General features: G+C 42.3%; 1 protein-coding gene across 1 annotated transcript in view; it reads left to right on the top strand.

The window, feature by feature from the left end:
* Positions 1-17,977, top strand: part of LOC137631223 (uro-adherence factor A-like) — an 84,514-nt gene that overhangs the window by 54,559 nt on the left and 11,978 nt on the right. The window contains exon 6 of the mRNA XM_068362988.1: positions 9,536-9,650. Coding sequence (XP_068219089.1) covers positions 9,536-9,650 — 115 coding nt within the window. The remainder of the gene's footprint in view (positions 1-9,535; positions 9,651-17,977) is intronic.

Below are 17,977 nucleotides of genomic sequence, written 5' to 3'. Positions count from 1 at the left end.
AACAGTCTTGGTGAAGTACTTCTTTTTGGTTTGAGCTTTCGCAGTGCAGGTGTTTTATCTTCAACTTAAACTCTTGAACTCTTTTTTGGATAGATTTAATTGTTGATGACTTTGGATTGTTTTTTGGACTTTCTTTGACTTTTCAAAATGGCTGACCCTTCTCCAATTCCTAGATTTCGTAAATGTAATGCTAGGGATTGTAATAAGCGTCTTCCAAAGGCCTCTCTCGACCCACATACTGTGTGTTCTAATTGTCGGGGTAAAACCTGTCAATTAGGAGATCGGTGTGATGAGTGCGTGGGCCTTTCGGAATTCGATTGGCTTGAGTTTGACAAGTATTCTCGTAAGCTAGAGAGAGATAGGGTGAGGAGAAGTTCCTCTAGATCGTTAGAATTTTCCTCCTCCCATGCCCCTGAACCTAATCCTTCCCCAGTAGTAGTTGTGCCTGAACCCTCTACTAGCACTCAGGAACCATCAATGCGGGATATGTTACGTACCATTCAAGCTTTGGGCGAGAGAGTAGAGTCGTTAGCTACGGACCGTAATCAACTCATGGCGGACGTAAAAGAGTTAAAGTGTCAGAGTGCCACATTAGAAAATCGTGGGGAGAAAGTGATTAGTGCGCAAAGTGTTATCAGTGTTGCGACAGAGGGTTCGTCTGTTCGTGCCTGTCGTTCGCCTAGTCCGAGACCTCTTGCAAGCTCCCAAGCCCCAGGGAGAAGTAATGTCGTAGGACTTATGGGTTCGAGAGGCTTTAACCAACGAACAAACGTTCTCTCTATGGTTTCAGGCGTGTCTCGTCAAGACCGCCCCTACCATAAGACGAGCGAGACGGTTTTCTCCTCGTCATCCGAAGGCTTATCGCGAAAGAAACCGTGGAGCAAGGTTTCGAGACCCTTAAAGCAAAAGTCAGTCCCTTCAGGACAGGTCCAGCGTCCTGGTTGTAGCCATTGGGACAGCTCTGACCCTGTGCAGTCATCGGAAGACTGCTCGCCGCCTAAACAGAAGCGTAACACAGGCTCCGAGAGTCTTAGTGTAGGCAATGTTTTGCAGTCACAGACGTTACCCTCGTCTCTTACCGCACCCATTCCCGTTGATCCTAAATGGGTTGTACTGCAAGACGTGCAGAATAAGCTTGCCTCTCTTATGGAGGACTATTCTGCTGAGAAGGTTCACGATGATCCTCGCCGCTTAGCTGATTGAGATCCTGGCCGTCAGCCGCCCAAACGAGCCTTTGCTCGTCCTGTTGACGTTGACGTTACAAAGTCACGTCAGTCACGTTTTGTAGAGCCTCACTCGATGCAGTCCCGTGTTGACTTTCAGCCGCTTGTGGACGTTCAGCCACTGCCGCATGCTCTTGTTGACGTTCAGGACGTTCGCCAACCAGCGAAGTTGACTTGTTTTGACGTTGAGCGTCAAGCATCGCAGTCAAGAGTTGTTTTGACTGCTCAGTCTAGGCAGTCAAGGCAGTCTCGAGTTGACGTCGAGCGTCCTCCCGCTCCTGTTGTTGTTGCTAGTCAGTCTGTTAAGCAGTTACATGACGTAGCGTCCTGGACTGCTACTGATGCTCCGGTGCGTTTGGACTCTGCTTGTCAAGCATTGCCACCAAGGCAGGTCTCTCCCTTGCTTGAGACTCAGCAGTTATCGGACGAAGCTCCTTCAGATGAGGACGTTGCTGATCCTCATCCTGATGATAATCCTTCAGATGTAGATGAACCTAAGGCTGTTCCTCCTTCGATGGATTTTAAGAAGATCATGATGATTTTCAAGGATCTTTTTCCAGATCACTTTGTTGCTGTTGCTCCTCGTTCGCCTCCGTCTGAGTTTGCTCTAGGCTTAGCTGCTATCAAGCCAGCCTTTACTAAGCTAGTGATTTCTCGCTCTTCTAAGAGGGCTTTACGTCTTCTAGGCGACTGGTTGGATACCAGGAGGAGTTTGGGGAAGACGGCTTTTGCCTTCCCTCCTTCTAAGCTTGCTTCTAGATCGAGCGTCTGGTATAACACGGGAGAAGTTCTCGGCTTGGGAGTCCTTGCCTCTGCCCAGGGTGACTTCTCAAGCCTCGTAGACTCTCCCCGTCGCCTGGCCATGAGTCGCTCGAAGATTTGTTGGTCCTCCTCGGACCTTGACCATCTACTTAAAGGCGTATACAGGGCCTTTGAAGTGTTCAACTTTCTTGACTGGTCATTAGGAGCTTTAAGTAGGAAGATCTCGTCTGCCGACCAAGATGTTTCCTTACTTATCATGTCCTGTATGGATAAAGCCATCCGCGATGGCTCCAATGAGCTCGCCTCCACCTTTACGTCGGGAGTCTTAAAGAAGAGAGAAACCCTTTGCTCTTTCCTTTCGGCAGGAGTTACTCCCTGTCAGAGATCGGAACTGCTCTATGCTCCCTTATCAGCGGCCTTGTTTCCACAGCAGCTGGTTAAGGATATAGCTGCTTCGCTTGTGCAGAAGGACACCCATGACCTGATGGCGTCCTCTGCTCGCAAAGGGGCTCCTTCTTCATCCTTTGCTGTGAGACCCAGGATCGAGACTCCTGCGTCTAGATTTATCCCGCCCTTTCGTGGCAGAGCTCCCAGCAGGGGAAGCTCTCGTGCCGAGGGAAAGAAAGGTAAGAAGAGAGGAGCCAAGTCCTCCCGTGGCAGAGTCTGACTGCCCACAGCCTCAGACAGCGGTAGGTGCCAGATTGAAGAGCTTCTGGCAGGCCTGGGAGAAGAGGGGTGCAGACCAAGAGTCTGTTCTGTTGCTCAGAGAGGGGTACAAAATACCGTTTGTACGCAAACCTCCTCTAGTAACAACTCCCATAGACCTCTCTCCCAGGTACCGAGAGGAGTCAAAGAGACAAGCCCTAAATCAAGAAGTGTCTCTGTTGCTAGAGAAGGGAGCGGTGGTGAAAGTCTCGGACCTTCAATCACCGGGGTTTTACAACCGTCTCTTCCTAGTCCCAAAGCATACAGGAGGTTGGAGGCCAGTGCTAGACGTCAGTGCGCTCAACGTTTTTGTTACAAAAACAAAATTCACGATGGAGACCACGAAGTCCGTCTTAGCAGCGGTCAGAGAGGGAGACTGGATGGTCTCTCTCGACCTACGAGATGCGTACTTCCACATTCCTATACACCCGGATTCCCAACCGTTTCTGAGGTTTGTTTACAGGAATGTGGTGTACCAGTTTCGAGCCCTGTGCTTTGGCCTCAGTCCTGCTCCTCTCGTGTTTACGAGGCTCATGAGGAATGTGGCAAAATTCCTCCATCTATCGGGAATCCGAGCCTCCCTGTACTTGGACGACTGGCTTCTCAGAGCATCGTCCAGTCATCGCTGTCTGCAGGATCTACATTGGACGTTTGGTCTGGCCAAGGAGTTGGGACTTTTGGTCAACTTAGAAAAGTCCCAACTGATCCCATCCCAGACTATTCTATATTTGGGGATGGAGATTCGCAGTCCAGTTTTTCGGGCTTTTCCGTCTGCCACCCGAATAGAACAAGCCCTGCTCAAAGTCCAACTAATGCTGAAAAGAGAACGTTGTTCAGTCAGGAGTTGGATGAGTCTCGTAGGGACTCTCTCATCCCTGGAGCAGTTTGTCTCGCTAGGGAGACTACACCTTCGGCCTCTCCAGTTCCATCTAGCCTCTCACTGGAACAAGGGCAAGACTCTAGAGACGGTATCAATCCCAGTCTCCGAACCAGTAAAGGCATGCCTGAAATGGTGGGACAGCAATATCAGTCTGAGAGAGGGACTATCCCTAGCAGTCAAGAACCCAAACCACGTGTTGTTCTCAGACGCGTCGGATTTGGGTTGGGGTGCGACCCTGGACGGTCTGGAATGCTCGGGTCTGTGGACCTCAAGTCAGAAGAGCATGCACATCAACGGCAAGGAGCTACTAGCAGTCCACTTGGCCTTGATGAAATTCGAAAGCATTCTTCGAAACAAAGTGGTAGAGGTCAACTCAGACAACACCACAGCTTTGGCGTACATCTCCAAGCAAGGAGGCACACACTCCCACACGCTGTACGAGATCGCAAGGGACCTTCTCATATGGTCAAGAAATCGAGGCATCTCCCTGTTGACGAGATTCATCCAGGGGGACTTGAACGTCTTGGCAGACTGTCTCAGTCGGAGGGGTCAGGTGATACCCACGGAATGGACCCTCCACAAGGACGTGAGCAAGAGTCTTTGGGCGACTTGGGGTCAACCCACCATAGACCTCTTTGCCACCTCGTTGACCAAAAGGTTACCGATCTATTGCTCACCAGTCCCAGATCCAGAGGCGATCCACATAGACGCGTTTCTACTGGATTGGTCTCATCTGGACTTGTATGCATTCCCACCATTCAAGATAGTCAACAAGGTACTGCAGAAGTTCGCCTCTCATGAAGGGACAAGGTTGACGTTGGTTGCTCCCCTCTGGCCCGCGAGAGAGTGGTTCACCGAGGTACTTCAATGGCTGGTAGACATTCCAAGAAGTCTTCCTCTAAGGGTAGATCTCTTACGTTAGCCCCACGTAAAGAATGTTCATCAAAGCCTCCCCGTGCTTCGTCTGACTGCCTTCAGACTATCGAGAGACTCTCAAGAGCTCGAGGCTTTTCGAAGGAGGCAGCCAGTGCGATTGCGAGAGCTAGGAGAGCTTCTACCATCAGAGTATACCAGTCGAAGTGGGAAGTCTTTCGAGACTGGTGCAAGTCAGCATCTGTGTCCTCTTCCAGTACCTCTGTAGCCCAAATCGCAGATTTTCTTTTACATCTGAGAAATGTTCGCTCCCTCTCAGCTCCCACTATTAAGGGCTACAGGAGCATGTTGGCTTCGGTCTTTCGACATAGAGGCTTAGATCTTTCCAACAATAAAGATCTCCAAGATCTCCTTAAGTCTTTCGAGACCTCTAAGGAACGTCGTATGGCAACTCCTGGATGGAACTTAGACGTGGTCCTAAGGTTCCTCATGTCAGACAGGTTTGAGCCATTACATTCAGCCTCCCTGAAGGATCTCACCCTCAAGACGCTTTTCCTAGTGTGCTTGGCTTCGGCTAAAAGGGTCAGTGAAATTCATGCCTTCAGTAAGAACATCGGCTTTTCTACAGAAAAAGCCACATGTTCACTTCAACTTGGTTTCCTGGCCAAAAATGAACTGCCTTCTCGTCCTTGGCCTAAGTCTTTTGATATACCTTGCCTGTCAGAGATCGTAGGCAACGAATTTGAAAGAGTGCTGTGTCCAGTTAGAGCTCTTAAGTTCTACTTAGCTCGTACTAAGTCCTTACGAGGTGGATCTGAGGCCTTATGGTGCCCAGTTAAGAAACCATCATTGCCTATGTCAAAGAATGCTTTGTCATATTTTATCAGATTTTTAATACGAGAGGCTCATTCTCACTTGAATGAAAAAGACCGATGCTTGCTTAAGGTTAAGACGCACGAAGTAAGAGCTATAGCAACTTCCGTGGCCTTTAAGCAAAATAGATCTCTGCAAAGTATTATGGACGCGACCTTTTGGAGAAGCAAGTCGGTATTCGCGTCATTTTACTTAAAAGATGTCCAGACTCTTTACGAGGACTGCTACACACTGGGTCCATTCGTTGCAGCGAGTGCAGTAGTGGGTGAGGGTTCTACCACTACATTCCCTTAATTCCAATATCCTTTTAATCTGTCTCTTGAAATGTTTTTAATCTTGTTTTTGGGTTGTACGGAAGGCTAAGAAGCCTTTCGCATCCTGGTTGATTTGGCGGGTGGTCAAATGTCATTTCTTGAGAGCGCCCAGATTAGGGGTTTGATGAGGTCCTGTTGTATGGGTTGCAGCCCTTGATACTTCAGCTCCTGGGAGTCTTTCAGCATCCTAAGAGGATGGCTGGGCTTCGTGAGGAAGACAGACTAACAAGGCAGAGTAATCGTCTAAGTCAACTTCCTTACCAGGTACCTATATATATTTGGGTTTTGTTATGATATAACTGTCAAAAACTCTAAGCATATACGCTGTAAACTTTATTAATTCTGGTCTCTACCCACCACCATGGGTGTGAATCAGCTATTATATATTCACCGGCTAAGTTAAATATTTAAAAATGATATTTTGATTATAAAATAAATTTTTGAATATACTTACCCGGTGAATATATAAATTAAAGGCCCCCATTCCTCCCCGATAGAGACCCAGCGGGATGAGAAGAACTGGAGCTGTTTACATGTATATGCGGTATCTGGCCGATAGTTGGCGCTGGTGGGCACACCCGCAACCTTCATAGCGATCGCTCGCGAGTTTTTGTGTTTTTCTGTCGAGCCGCCGGAGACGTCAGCTATTATATATTCACCGGGTAAGTATATTCAAAAATTTATTTTATAATCAAAATATCATTTCTTGCAAAAACATTGCCAGACTGATTTGGCAATGCATAATCATTTTAGTTTTAATGAATTTCTTATTTTTTATCTCTCTTGAATATCCATCTCCCTAGAGTTGCAAAATTAAAAAACTAGAAAATCTGTTTCTTTTTATAATAATGTTATGGAATGCCTTTTGTTCTTGGAAAGTTGATATTAAAGTCATGGCCCAGTAATATATAGTATCATGAAAGACCATTTGTTATTCCTATACAAAACAAGTCAAATCTGAAAGGTAATTTATGCATCATTGATGGATCAGTGACTTATTTGGTTTCTTATGTACTTTGTTTGTACCCAATATTGATTTTCAGCTCCTTCATATTACACTACCAGACCAACTAATAACTTTCCAAACTTAACCCTTTTACCCCTAATGGACGTACTGGTACGTTTCACAAAACTCATCCCTTTACCCCCATGAACGTACTGGTACGTCCTTGCAAAAAACTGCTATTTACATTTTTTTTTGCATATTATTGATAATTTTTTGGGAAACTTCAGGCATTTTCCAAGAGAATGAGACCAACCTGACCTCTCTATGACGAAAATTAAGGCTGTTAGATCAATTTTAAGAAAATATACTGCAAAATGTGCTTGAAAAAAAATAACCCCTGGGGTGAAGGGTTGGAAAGTTCCAAATAGCCTGGGGGTAAAAGGGTTAAAGAGCTGGCCTAAAGACTTTGCTTTGAAGTAAACAGAGAAGATTTTCACTAGACAAAGCTAAAAAAGTTGAACCACTTATAGGTAAAAAACGATTAAAATAAATTAATGAAAAACAAGAAGGTAAAAGGTAATTGCGTTGGAGTCAAAGAATGCTTCATAGAACCTTTAGTACTTTCCAAAGGGGCCTTCTTGGTGATCAAGAGTTTAGTAGGGTTTTATGTGAATTGAACACACTTGCTAATGAACTTATTCAATTATTAGAGAGAGCAAAATCTTATCTTGAGTACATAAGAGCTGTACTTCTCTACAGCAGAATCATGGCCTATTATAAAGAAAATTTAAAATTTGAAAAGATGTAACCATAGAATGTCAAGATTCATGGCTAGAGTGTGGTGGGTCGATAAATATGGTGTCCAACAGCTGGAAGATGAGATATGTTTCAGGTTAAGCAGATGATGATGAGGAAGAAGGAGGTCCATTTAGTCAGAGAATCACTAAATATGAAAGTATGAAACAAGGATTAGTATTATTATCATTATTATTAATTGCTGAGCTACAACCCTAGTTGGGAAAGCAGGATGCTATAAGCCCAGGGGCTCCAACAGGGAAAATAGCCCAGTGAGAAAGGAAACAAGGAAAAATTAAATGTTTTTAGAGCAGTAACATTAAAATAAATATCTCCTAAATAAACTATAAAAACTTTAACAAAACAAGAGGAAGAGAAATAAGATAGAATAGTGTGCCCAAGTGTACCTTCAAGCAAGAGAACTATAACCCAAGACAGGTGAAGACCATGGTACAGAGGCTATGGCACAACCCAAGACTAGAGGACAATGGTTTGATTTTGGAGTGTCCTTCTCCTGGAAGAGCCTCTTTTACCCTTACCAAGAGGAAAGTGGCCACTGAACAATTACAGTGCAGTAACCCCTTGGGTGAAGAAGAATTGTTTGGTAATCTCAGTGTTGGCAGGTGTATGAGGTTAGAGGAAAATAGGTAAAGAATATGCCAGACTATTCGGTGTGTGTAGGCAAAGGGAAAATGAACTGTAACTAGAGAGAAGGATCCAATGTAGTACTGTCTGATCAGTCAAAAGGACCTCATAACTCTAGCGGTAATAAGCTATGAAATCATGGGAAAAGCAAATACTGGTACATGTAAAAGAAGATATTGACCTGAAGGGACTTAGGCATAAGTTGCGTATGTGAAAGAAAAATGTAGAGAAATTATTTCTAGTTGAACCCCATGCAGAGAAAATCTGACAAAAGTATTTTTTATAATGTAAGGCCAATTTAAGCTACTAGATAACTTTGTTCCCAGGACTTGTATAAGGTAAAATTACAATCTACTCTTCAATTTTGGACTTATATAGGCTAATCCTGTATCTTTAGATGTGTTTAAAGTACTGGGGTTAAAAGATGGTCATGGGAAGGACTGGAGTCAAAGAGTGTACAAAGAACATTTGCTTAACAAATGGCAAAGACTGAAAATAATTTTCCTTTACTGAGTTAGATGTGAAACGCTTTTTCACCTATCCTTTCTCCACAATTCTTTGTCAATCTTACTCATCTTCATCGTGCAACTTCCTTCTATATTTTTTATACGTACATTAATTTGTGCACTGCATTAAGTATTACAATCATGAAAAAGGTAACATGAACATTTGCTCAGTCCTAATTACCATTGGTTTAGTAAACTCTCTTAGCTTAAATTTGTTGTTAATCATGATATTGCCCTCACACTATCTGCTTCATCTTCCATTGTCAGGGTAAAGGAAGTATTGTACCTCTTGCAAGACGTATCCTTCCACTCCAGCATTGTCCTGCTACCAACTATATCCATTTACTCTTATTTTACATTTTGCCTTATATTTTGTAAACCTGAACATTTCTTTACATCTCTGTTTATGTTGGGTTTATTGCTGGGTTTACCCAAATATTATTTTTCATAAGATATCATAAACTATACTTTGTATATATTCATTCTTTTTACACTCCTTTAGGGCTCACATATTTCAAGAACAAAATCCTTTGGAGAAGCCCTTTGAGATTCCATAAATTTGATAGTGTTTTTTTTTTTTTTTCAAATAATTCCTGATAAATACAACCTTCTTCATTACATACTTTAATCTTTTAAAGGTTTATAAGACCTTTTTCTCAGACGATACTGTTAACAGTACAGTACAGTATGTCTTTTGCACTGCATATAAAAGCTCCTTGGAGTTTCCATTGCATCTACCTTATCCATTATTATGATAGTGTTGTGCCATATGATTCAATTTCATAAATCCAATTACAATGATAAAAAAGATTGGTTCAGTTTTGATGTTTTATGAACAATATCATTCATGTCAAATTCTTCTGATATTCATGCAATTTTTTTTTATTTTAGATTGTATGTTAACATTATAATGTAATGCTTCAGTAGTTATTTACTGTACTCTGTACAGTATTAGAATTTTACAAAATAATTTTATTTTTAAATGGTTTCTTGTTTTTCTTTATTTTTCACAGACGAGGAAGAAATGAAATCTGAGGATGAGAAAGAAGAGGAAGGACTGGATGATAGCTCCATGTATTTTCTAGTCACAAATAGCCAAAAAATTGCCCAGGCTAATGCGGCTGTTAGGTATGTGAATGGTAGTCTTGATTTATCTATGTTGATGTTTTATAAAGTGTGTGACTACATAATACAAACACGTATATTTCTGCTCTCGTAGAAAGATAGCCATTCAGGATGGGTACAGTTACCTGTGGAGTGTTGGAGATGGTTATTGATTTAGGATGGTTAAGGCAATTGGTCTTTAAGGGAACCACACTCCTATTTATGAAAGGACTCGGGTGCTGGGAGAATCTATTGGTTGCAATAACAAACCATCCCCTATTTTATGAATTAGCTAAGGAGTAATTGAATAGCAGTTGAGTTCTTGCTCAATTTAGGTTACTCTTCTCATCTCCCCTGTTATTGCTTGGACTTCACCGCTTATCTTGCATTTAGCTGATCTATTTCTTCAGGGCTCATCCTCCGACCCAGAGTTTCTTTTGTTACTTTTGTTTTTTTCTTAACTACAATGTAATATCCTAGATTTATAGTGGTGTTTGGTTATTTAATGTTTTGGTTGTGAATTGCAATAAATTTGCCTGAAGATGAATTTTTGTTATTGGATTTAACTGTTTTCAGCAATTTGCTTGTTTGTGTAATGGGTTGGACAAAGAGTTTGTATGGAAAAATGATATGCCAGTATCACTTTCAATGATTTTCAAGATTGATTATTATTATTATTATTATTATTTTTTTTTTTTTTTTTTTTTTTTTTTTTTTTTTTTATATAAAGTACAGTAGGGTCCCGAATTAAGCGTGTTCGAATTACACGATTCCCCTTTTCCGCGATTGCTATTTTTCAAAAATAAATATTCTGTATCTGCGAGGCTGTTCAAAGTTCGCGAGTCAAGCACTACAAAATGTATCAAATCTATTGTCTTTTTAAGTATATTGGTAGCCCTAAATACGGTGATTTATAATAAATGTTACAAAACAATATTAACATTACATTTCATTAACATAATTTCATAATGAATAGCCTATTTAAGGATAAAATTCCACATCAACAATGAAATCAACTGTTAACTGTGCGAGTCCAGCTGACAAAATGTAAACAGAAATGTGGTTACGCTCTCGGCAATCTTTATCTTTCTCCAACCTTACGATAATTGTAATGGTAGTGTTAATGATGGTATATTAAAGCATTATTTTTGTTTAGTACAGTATATTTAAAACCCTTATTTTTCCCTCTGGGCGTTCAAGGTATTCACGAGTAGACTGGGTTCGTTTATCGGCAGTGAATAGCCTAAACTTCGGTAACGAGTCGTCAATATTTTGTCATATTTTAAACAGTATACATTTGATTTGCAAACATTGGTTTTGTAGAGTAGACGGTAAAATAAAATCTAGAGAGAGAGAGAGAGAGAGAGAGAGAGAGAGAGAGAGAGAGAGAGATATTTGATGGCAGAAATCCCTCTCTCTCTCTCTCTCTCTCTCTCTCTCTCTCTCTCTCCTCTCTCTCTCTCTCTCTCCGTAAGAAATAAAACCATAGTTCACATATGGCAACTTGAGTTTAAGAATGAAATTAACATGAATATTGTTAGTTGTGGCGATCAATTCCTCGCTTCAGGGGGTACACGAAACAAAAACACGACATTCAATTACAACAGCTGATTCTCTCTCTCTGTCTCTCTCTCTCTCTCTCTCTCTCTCTCTCTCTCTCTCTCTCTCTCTCTCTCTCTCTCTCTCTCGTTATACAATACTTACAAATAGATGAAGAAACCAAAATCGGTTTTCTTGAAGTGTCAATTAAATACAAAACGAAAAAATTATACCGTGTATACATCCATTTCAATCATAGCTTAAAATACGGTAACCGATTTCGTCCGCAAACCACTATTTTTTAGGAAACACCATTCTATTCCAGAAAATTTTTACTCTTTAAATGTCAATTGCACTATAATAAAACATGTACTTATGTTGTTAAATTTTGGGTGTGTTTTAAAAATCGAGTATTGCTAACTTATTTTTGTTTTACTTTTGGATGTGATCACATCAGCTGATGTCTAGCTTCCGCGCAAATACAATAACAAAGAATTGTTTACACCATTTCTTAACTTATTCAAACCATCTATACAGTTAATATTACATAAACACCAATGTGTTATAACCTATCATATTTATTGTTTAGTACTTTAAAACCATCTCTCTCTCTCTCTCTCTCTCTCTCTCTCTCTCTCTCTCTCTCTCTCTCTCTCTCTCTCTCTCTCTCTCTCTCTCTCTCTCTCTCTCATCGAACGTTATAGCGGTAACCTAATTGTTCGGTGACTTTAAAAATAGGCTTAGTACTTTCTTCTTTTACCTTTTTTGCATATGGATCCATAATTGAGGTGGGTACAAGTTGACTTATAACTGAAGTTAGGAAAAGTATTTTGGATATGGAAAGGACAATTATCTTTCGTAACAGTTTAGAATTATCGTCATTAGCGGCAGTTTGCTATTGTGGATTAAACGCATAAGGAAAAAAAAATTTCCAGCTTTGCTACGAATTTAGGAATTTATATGGATACGGTAAGTAAAATATTTGTAATAACATAATGTTTACTAAATGTTTGTAATATCATTAGTTATGACTTAGATCATGTGTGTTTAATGCATTCGTTTGTTTATTATGATCGAAGATGGAGCGTAAACAAATGGAAGGTTTCCGTTTCAGGCGGCATCATAAAGAAAAACATTTCATAAATGGCATTCATTTAATTTATTTGAAAGTTCTAATAAAAAAATTATTAGAACATTGGTAATAACAAATTCAACATATAATCTATACTTGGTAAAATTGCTGTCAATTCAAAAACACCGATGTATAAATGCGTCTGTTTCTTCGTTGTGATCAGAGATAAACGTAAACAAAACATTGGTTGTCGTTTTCTATTGTGCTTTTTAGCGTGTTTAGGAAACGCATGATATAAAATCGCCTTTATTTTGATAATTCTGGATTTTCAATCATACAACAAGCTAGTCTATAGAGTGATGGTTTTGCTATTCACCAGTTGTATTATACAATAGATATGACAAACATTAAAATTTGTCTGTATTTTGGGTTGTGTTATAACGGGAAATATATGGTGTTTACACCTATCCTGGTTGTAATTTTAACCATTTTTCAAGTTATTAGAACTTTAAAGTATATTAAATGTTTTATTTATTTACAAGAACAATTTGATATTATAAAGAAATACAGTATAGTACAAAGAAAGTATTGGAAATGGGTAGTAAACACATTTGAATAAGCAAATTGCTGGTTGCCATGGCCGCAATGGAATTATTGCTGTTAGTTGTGTGTTTCGAAATTCGCGATTTTCCATTTACTCGAGGTCGTTAATCGACCAAATTCTTGCATAATTCGGGACCCTACTGTACCAATTTACTCCCTTCTACTTTGTGAACTTTCTACTTGAATGCCTATCTAGTTCAGTTGTCCATCCACAGTGTGTCCTTTTTAAAGGGCCTTCCCTTTCCCCTTGGAGGGGCAAGACCATCATTGCACTTCATACTGTGCATTATAGGCATTACTAAAGGTTCTTTACAGCATCTCTTTGGCCCCTTTGTTGCACTTACTTTTAGCTATATACACTTGACCCTCTGCTATAGCGTTTTATTGCTATCGTGCATACTCGGAAAGCTACCCAGATACCTTTATTCCTACCTAAATGACTGCTATAGTATGCCCAAAAAGGTAGATAAGGTAGATAAAATGGCCAATTTAGGTTTGTTTTTATTTATTTAACAGTTACCATATATTCTCGTGTAACAGCCAATTTGTTCCCATGCTAACAAACCTTACGTTATTTATGTGGATTATCTTTCGGCGAAGCTGGAAGGTAGCCATTAAGCTAAAAGTGCGAGGTGGCAACCCTGCCCAACCACCGGGTAAGCCAGGGTTGGCTGGTGTGTACCCAGCCGCCTCTATATATACTCTCACGGCTGTGAGTTACATCACTTTTTTTCTTTTGGTTTGTAGAAAGCGGACGTCTCCTCTCTCTCCTCCAAAGTCTGCCATTGACTTTGTAATCTCTCTATCTCTTTTCAGTTGTGCTTGTGCTTCGTCTGATCGCCCTCATGCTGACCTGTCTTGGGTGCGAGGGTGCTGTGTGCGGTACCTTTATGTCATCGCTGGATACTGACCCACACTCTGTGTCATTCGTGTAGTGGGCATTGCTGCGAGCAGGGTTCGCCCTGTGAAAAGTGTAGGGAGTGGCCTCCTTCCCAATGGGAGAAGTTTGGTTGAAGCAAAAAGAAGTCTAAATGCGATCTTTCTCCCTCAGGGGCAAGGAAAGTGCGTTCTCTTTCTTCTCGCACATCCAAACCTCTTTCTAAAGCTCCTTCTTGTTTGCACTCTTCCGAGGGGCGATTGAGCAGGAGCGCAGACCGCATAACTCCTTGGCTACCCTGGGGTAATGGGGGTTTAGTTGCTTCCCCTAGAAGATCAACTTCACCTCCAGCCACTGGGGAGCCATTTTCCTTGCAGATGTGTGTCAGGTGTGGCCGTCCCTAAGGCTTTCTGCAACCCCTACGAAGGTAGAGCTTCTTCGGCTCCTTCAGTGTGGTGCCAGGAAGGATCCTACAGAGCCTTCAACATGCTATGCTTTGGAGGTTTGCGAAGTACCTGTCGCCCTCTCCTGGACCTTCTACGCGTGGACGAGGCGATTGCATGCATTCACCCTTTCAACGGCCTCCTGCTGAGGCCAGTCCTGATCGCCATCCTGGGACATTGTCGTCTGTTAACCCTCAGCCCTCTGTTACTCCCCACAGGAATACTTCAGCTGTCGGAGATGATCTTCAAGAGACCAGCGCTCTTTCCACCAGTGGCGCGCGGTGACAAGATTCTCCATCATCTTGTCCTTCGGGACACCCCTCTCCTGATCGTTGTTTTGCGACAATCTGAAGATGATACAAATCGTAGGTCATCATGATCTCAACGCTTTTCGTCCAGAAGGCGTTCTTGCTCTAGAGCTTCACTCTCACGTTAAGTCTCGCGATCGCGTTCTTCACAGTCACGAGCAACTCAGTCTAGACCTAGGTTTTGACGCTCGCGTTCTAGATATCGCCAATCTGGATCATAAGGATGACGGACGCTCACGTTTACTTGGACGAAGCTCCCGTTTACAAGAGCAACGTTCACGCTTGCGAGGACGCCGTTCGCGAGGACGCCGTTCACGACAGTGAGGACAACGGTCACGTTTGCAAGCTAGGCACTCACACTGTTCTCAATCGAGGTCTAGACACTCCCGATCATGAACAGTACGTTCACGATCCTGAACCTTGCGTTCACGATCAAGGTCTAGACGTTCCTCGTCTAGAGGAAGTGGTAAACGTATGCGCAGTCTATCAGTACGTTGCTTCTCAACCCGTCCTTCTAAACAACCCTGGACCGAACCTGATCCTGAGACAGAACATTCTGCAGACAAGCTTCCAGCTAAACCAACTCCAGTGCCCTTTACTGCCTGGAGGGTGCTTTAGTGCAGCGTTCACTCATGCAACGCTCTACAATGCCTCCTGTGACGTGCTCGCCAACACTTAGAATTGTTCCTGCTCAGAGGCCCTCATTGCCAACTACGTCTGGCATAGGCGTTCCTCTGAAGCAACAGGAATGTTCAAAGCTTCCTCCGTCCAGCATGGCTCCTATTGCTCGTGTTACGAGCACTTCTACTCGTGAATCGCACCCGTTATTGTGTGAAACTCATGATTTTGCACATAAGTCGGCTACTCCCACGAGTTAGGGTTTCGGAACTGCGAGCAAGTGCGGTATTAACACTTCCGCGTCTACCTCCGGCTTCTACCATCTCTAGCGGCAGGCCTATACCCTTTCCAAAAGGGTTTAAGGAGCCTCCTGATACAATAAGCATGCCAATGTGCCTATTAGCCTGGACCATCCTTTTCACTTGATGAAGGAGCACCTCATGTTGCCACAGAGAGACTTACCTACATCTATGCAGGCTCCCTCTAGGGTTCCTCTTAGGCTACTCCCACGAGTTAGGGTTTCGGAACTGCGAGCAAGTGCGGTATTAACACTTCCGCGTCTACCTCCGGCTTCTACCATCTCTAGCGGCAGGCCTATACCCTTTCCAAAAGGGTTTAAGGAGCCTCCTGATACAGTAAGCATGCCAATGTGCCTATTAGCCTGGACCATCCTTTTCGCTTGATGAAGGAGCACCTCATGTTGCCACAGAGAGACTTACCTACATCTATGCAGGCTCCCTCTAGGTTCCCTCTTAGGAGACGTTCTCCTCCCTTTGATTCTCTAGGGAAACCCCAGGGCCTATCAAAGGGTGCTGAGCTTCCTGCATGGATTAGTACGTTCCTAACTGTCCTGCATAAATCCTTGGGTGTGGCTCCCCCCACTCCCACAGCCCCCCCAACTGTTCCAGTCAGGGTTACTCTTCGGATTCCCTTGAAGTCTGACTCGAGCTCGTCTCATAGGATTTCTGACTTTAGAAGGAGAAATTTGTCGGACTAGGTATGATGATCTTCCCCATCTCGATCTAGTGCTAAAGGGCCTCCACCTTCTGATCCTCATCTGGATAACCTTCCCTTTACGCCTGTGAAGGCGAGGAAGACCATGACTAAGAGACAGAAGAGGAGGATCAGAGGCGTAACTCCACCGCATGCAGATCTCATCCATCCTAGAACGAGGAGGGACATTGGCTCTCCCTGGGAGATCTCTGTCCATCCTTTCAATCCTCAAGGAATTGAGGTAGTGCCTTCCGACCAACGCCCAATTTCCTTACCTCCACTTGAGGAAGAGCCCACGGCTCCTGCAGCTAAGGCTTTGGCTATTGGTGTTCTTAAACCCTCGTAAGTTCCTCCTTCCAACATCTTGAAGGAACATTTCCCTGTGAGAAGGAAATCCAAAGACACCAAACCCAAGAATGGCAAGGCAAGGGAAGCCCATTTGGCAGAGCCAAACAAGAGGTTCCCTGTGGCAGGTCCCTCAATTGATTCAGTTGACAACCCTGACCTACCCTAAGCTCTGGATGTGAGTCTGTAGGTAGATGAGCCATTGGACATGGATGACGAAAATCGGTAATTTTATATAATAGCTTCCCCACTAATAATTTTTATATTCTTTTTTTTTCTGATGAGTTATTTAGTGTTTTATCTAAAACTGACCTTTTTTTGAGGAGGAGGAAAAGTATTTTTACCACATTTATTAACCTTTCTAATCTTGGGGGGACCCCCTGTGGGAAACCGGGGTCGGGAATGAATTAAAGAATCCATTTTACCATATGAATAATGGCACATGCAGAATTAGCAATAAACATGGCCATCAGCTAACCTAAACAAACTTCGTAATCTAACATAACCTAACCTAGTAGCTGTATCCTTACCTAGCGGGACGGGGAGCTTCGCCCCCTGCGACCCCCCATTATACAGCCATATTAAATATAACAGCCTAAAACCCTTTGTGTACTTGCTTAGGTTGGAGGGTAAAGGTAAGCTGCACCTTTCCGACTCAATACCCAATGCACACAATAACCTCACGAATGAATGAGCACCAATCATTTATAGTTTTGTGAGAAATTCTTAATTCATTTTCAACAAATTTATAACTAAATACAAATGCTTATAACAGAAGCCTCAAAAGTCATTTATGAGGCAGGAGGAAATTAGTTTTGGGAAGAGCCTTGACTGCTTAACATTTGCCTATGTAGTTTTCTTGTTTTCATTTTTAGCACCCTATTTTCCTGTTCACCACCACAATTAGGGTTAGTATGAAGTAGTTTCAAGGCCCTTATACAGTTAGCTGTAAAATCTTTCAAAAGAAGGCATCTGTGTTACCCCATACAAATGGGAAAAAATCACGGTAAAAGTAGAAGGCGGCGGCTTTATTTTAAGTTATCAGTAAGAATTAGAGGATCCCTTTATTGATGTACCACTGTCCTTGTCTCCCTTGAAAGGCAAATATTCACTGACATGGCATATCAAGGTTAGGAGCACTACTGGATCACCAGTTAATGGAAACTTGGTCTTTTCAGGACAAGGGATGTGCATTAACTTAAAAGGTTTTAAGAGGCCATCTTTGTAGGCCAACAACCTTTTGCTTAGCTCATAACATGGAAGATTTGTAGTAGTTGTGATGACTAGTGACTCGACAACATCAACTTACCATGAGAATTAGGGGGCTCAAGACTGGAGACTGTGTTGCCTTAGTTTAGAAATCTTTTTTTCTGGCAGAAGCCAGTAACATCTAGATGGTTCCCAGTTTCATTTTGGGAAGGTGCTCAGGATCCACTCTCACTTTATTAGTACTGTACTTTATTTTTTTTTTGTGAAATGCTTTAGATGTGTATATTTCTCAACCCAGCTGGACCAAGAGATATGAAGAGTGTACTTGTTGCATTTTTCTTGTT

The sequence above is a fragment of the Palaemon carinicauda genome, chromosome 39 (genome assembly GCF_036898095.1).
Source record: "Palaemon carinicauda isolate YSFRI2023 chromosome 39, ASM3689809v2, whole genome shotgun sequence".
NCBI lineage: Eukaryota > Metazoa > Arthropoda > Malacostraca > Decapoda > Palaemonidae > Palaemon > Palaemon carinicauda.
Note: the sequence above shows the minus strand (reverse complement) of the source record. Positions and strands in the feature narration are given on the sequence as shown.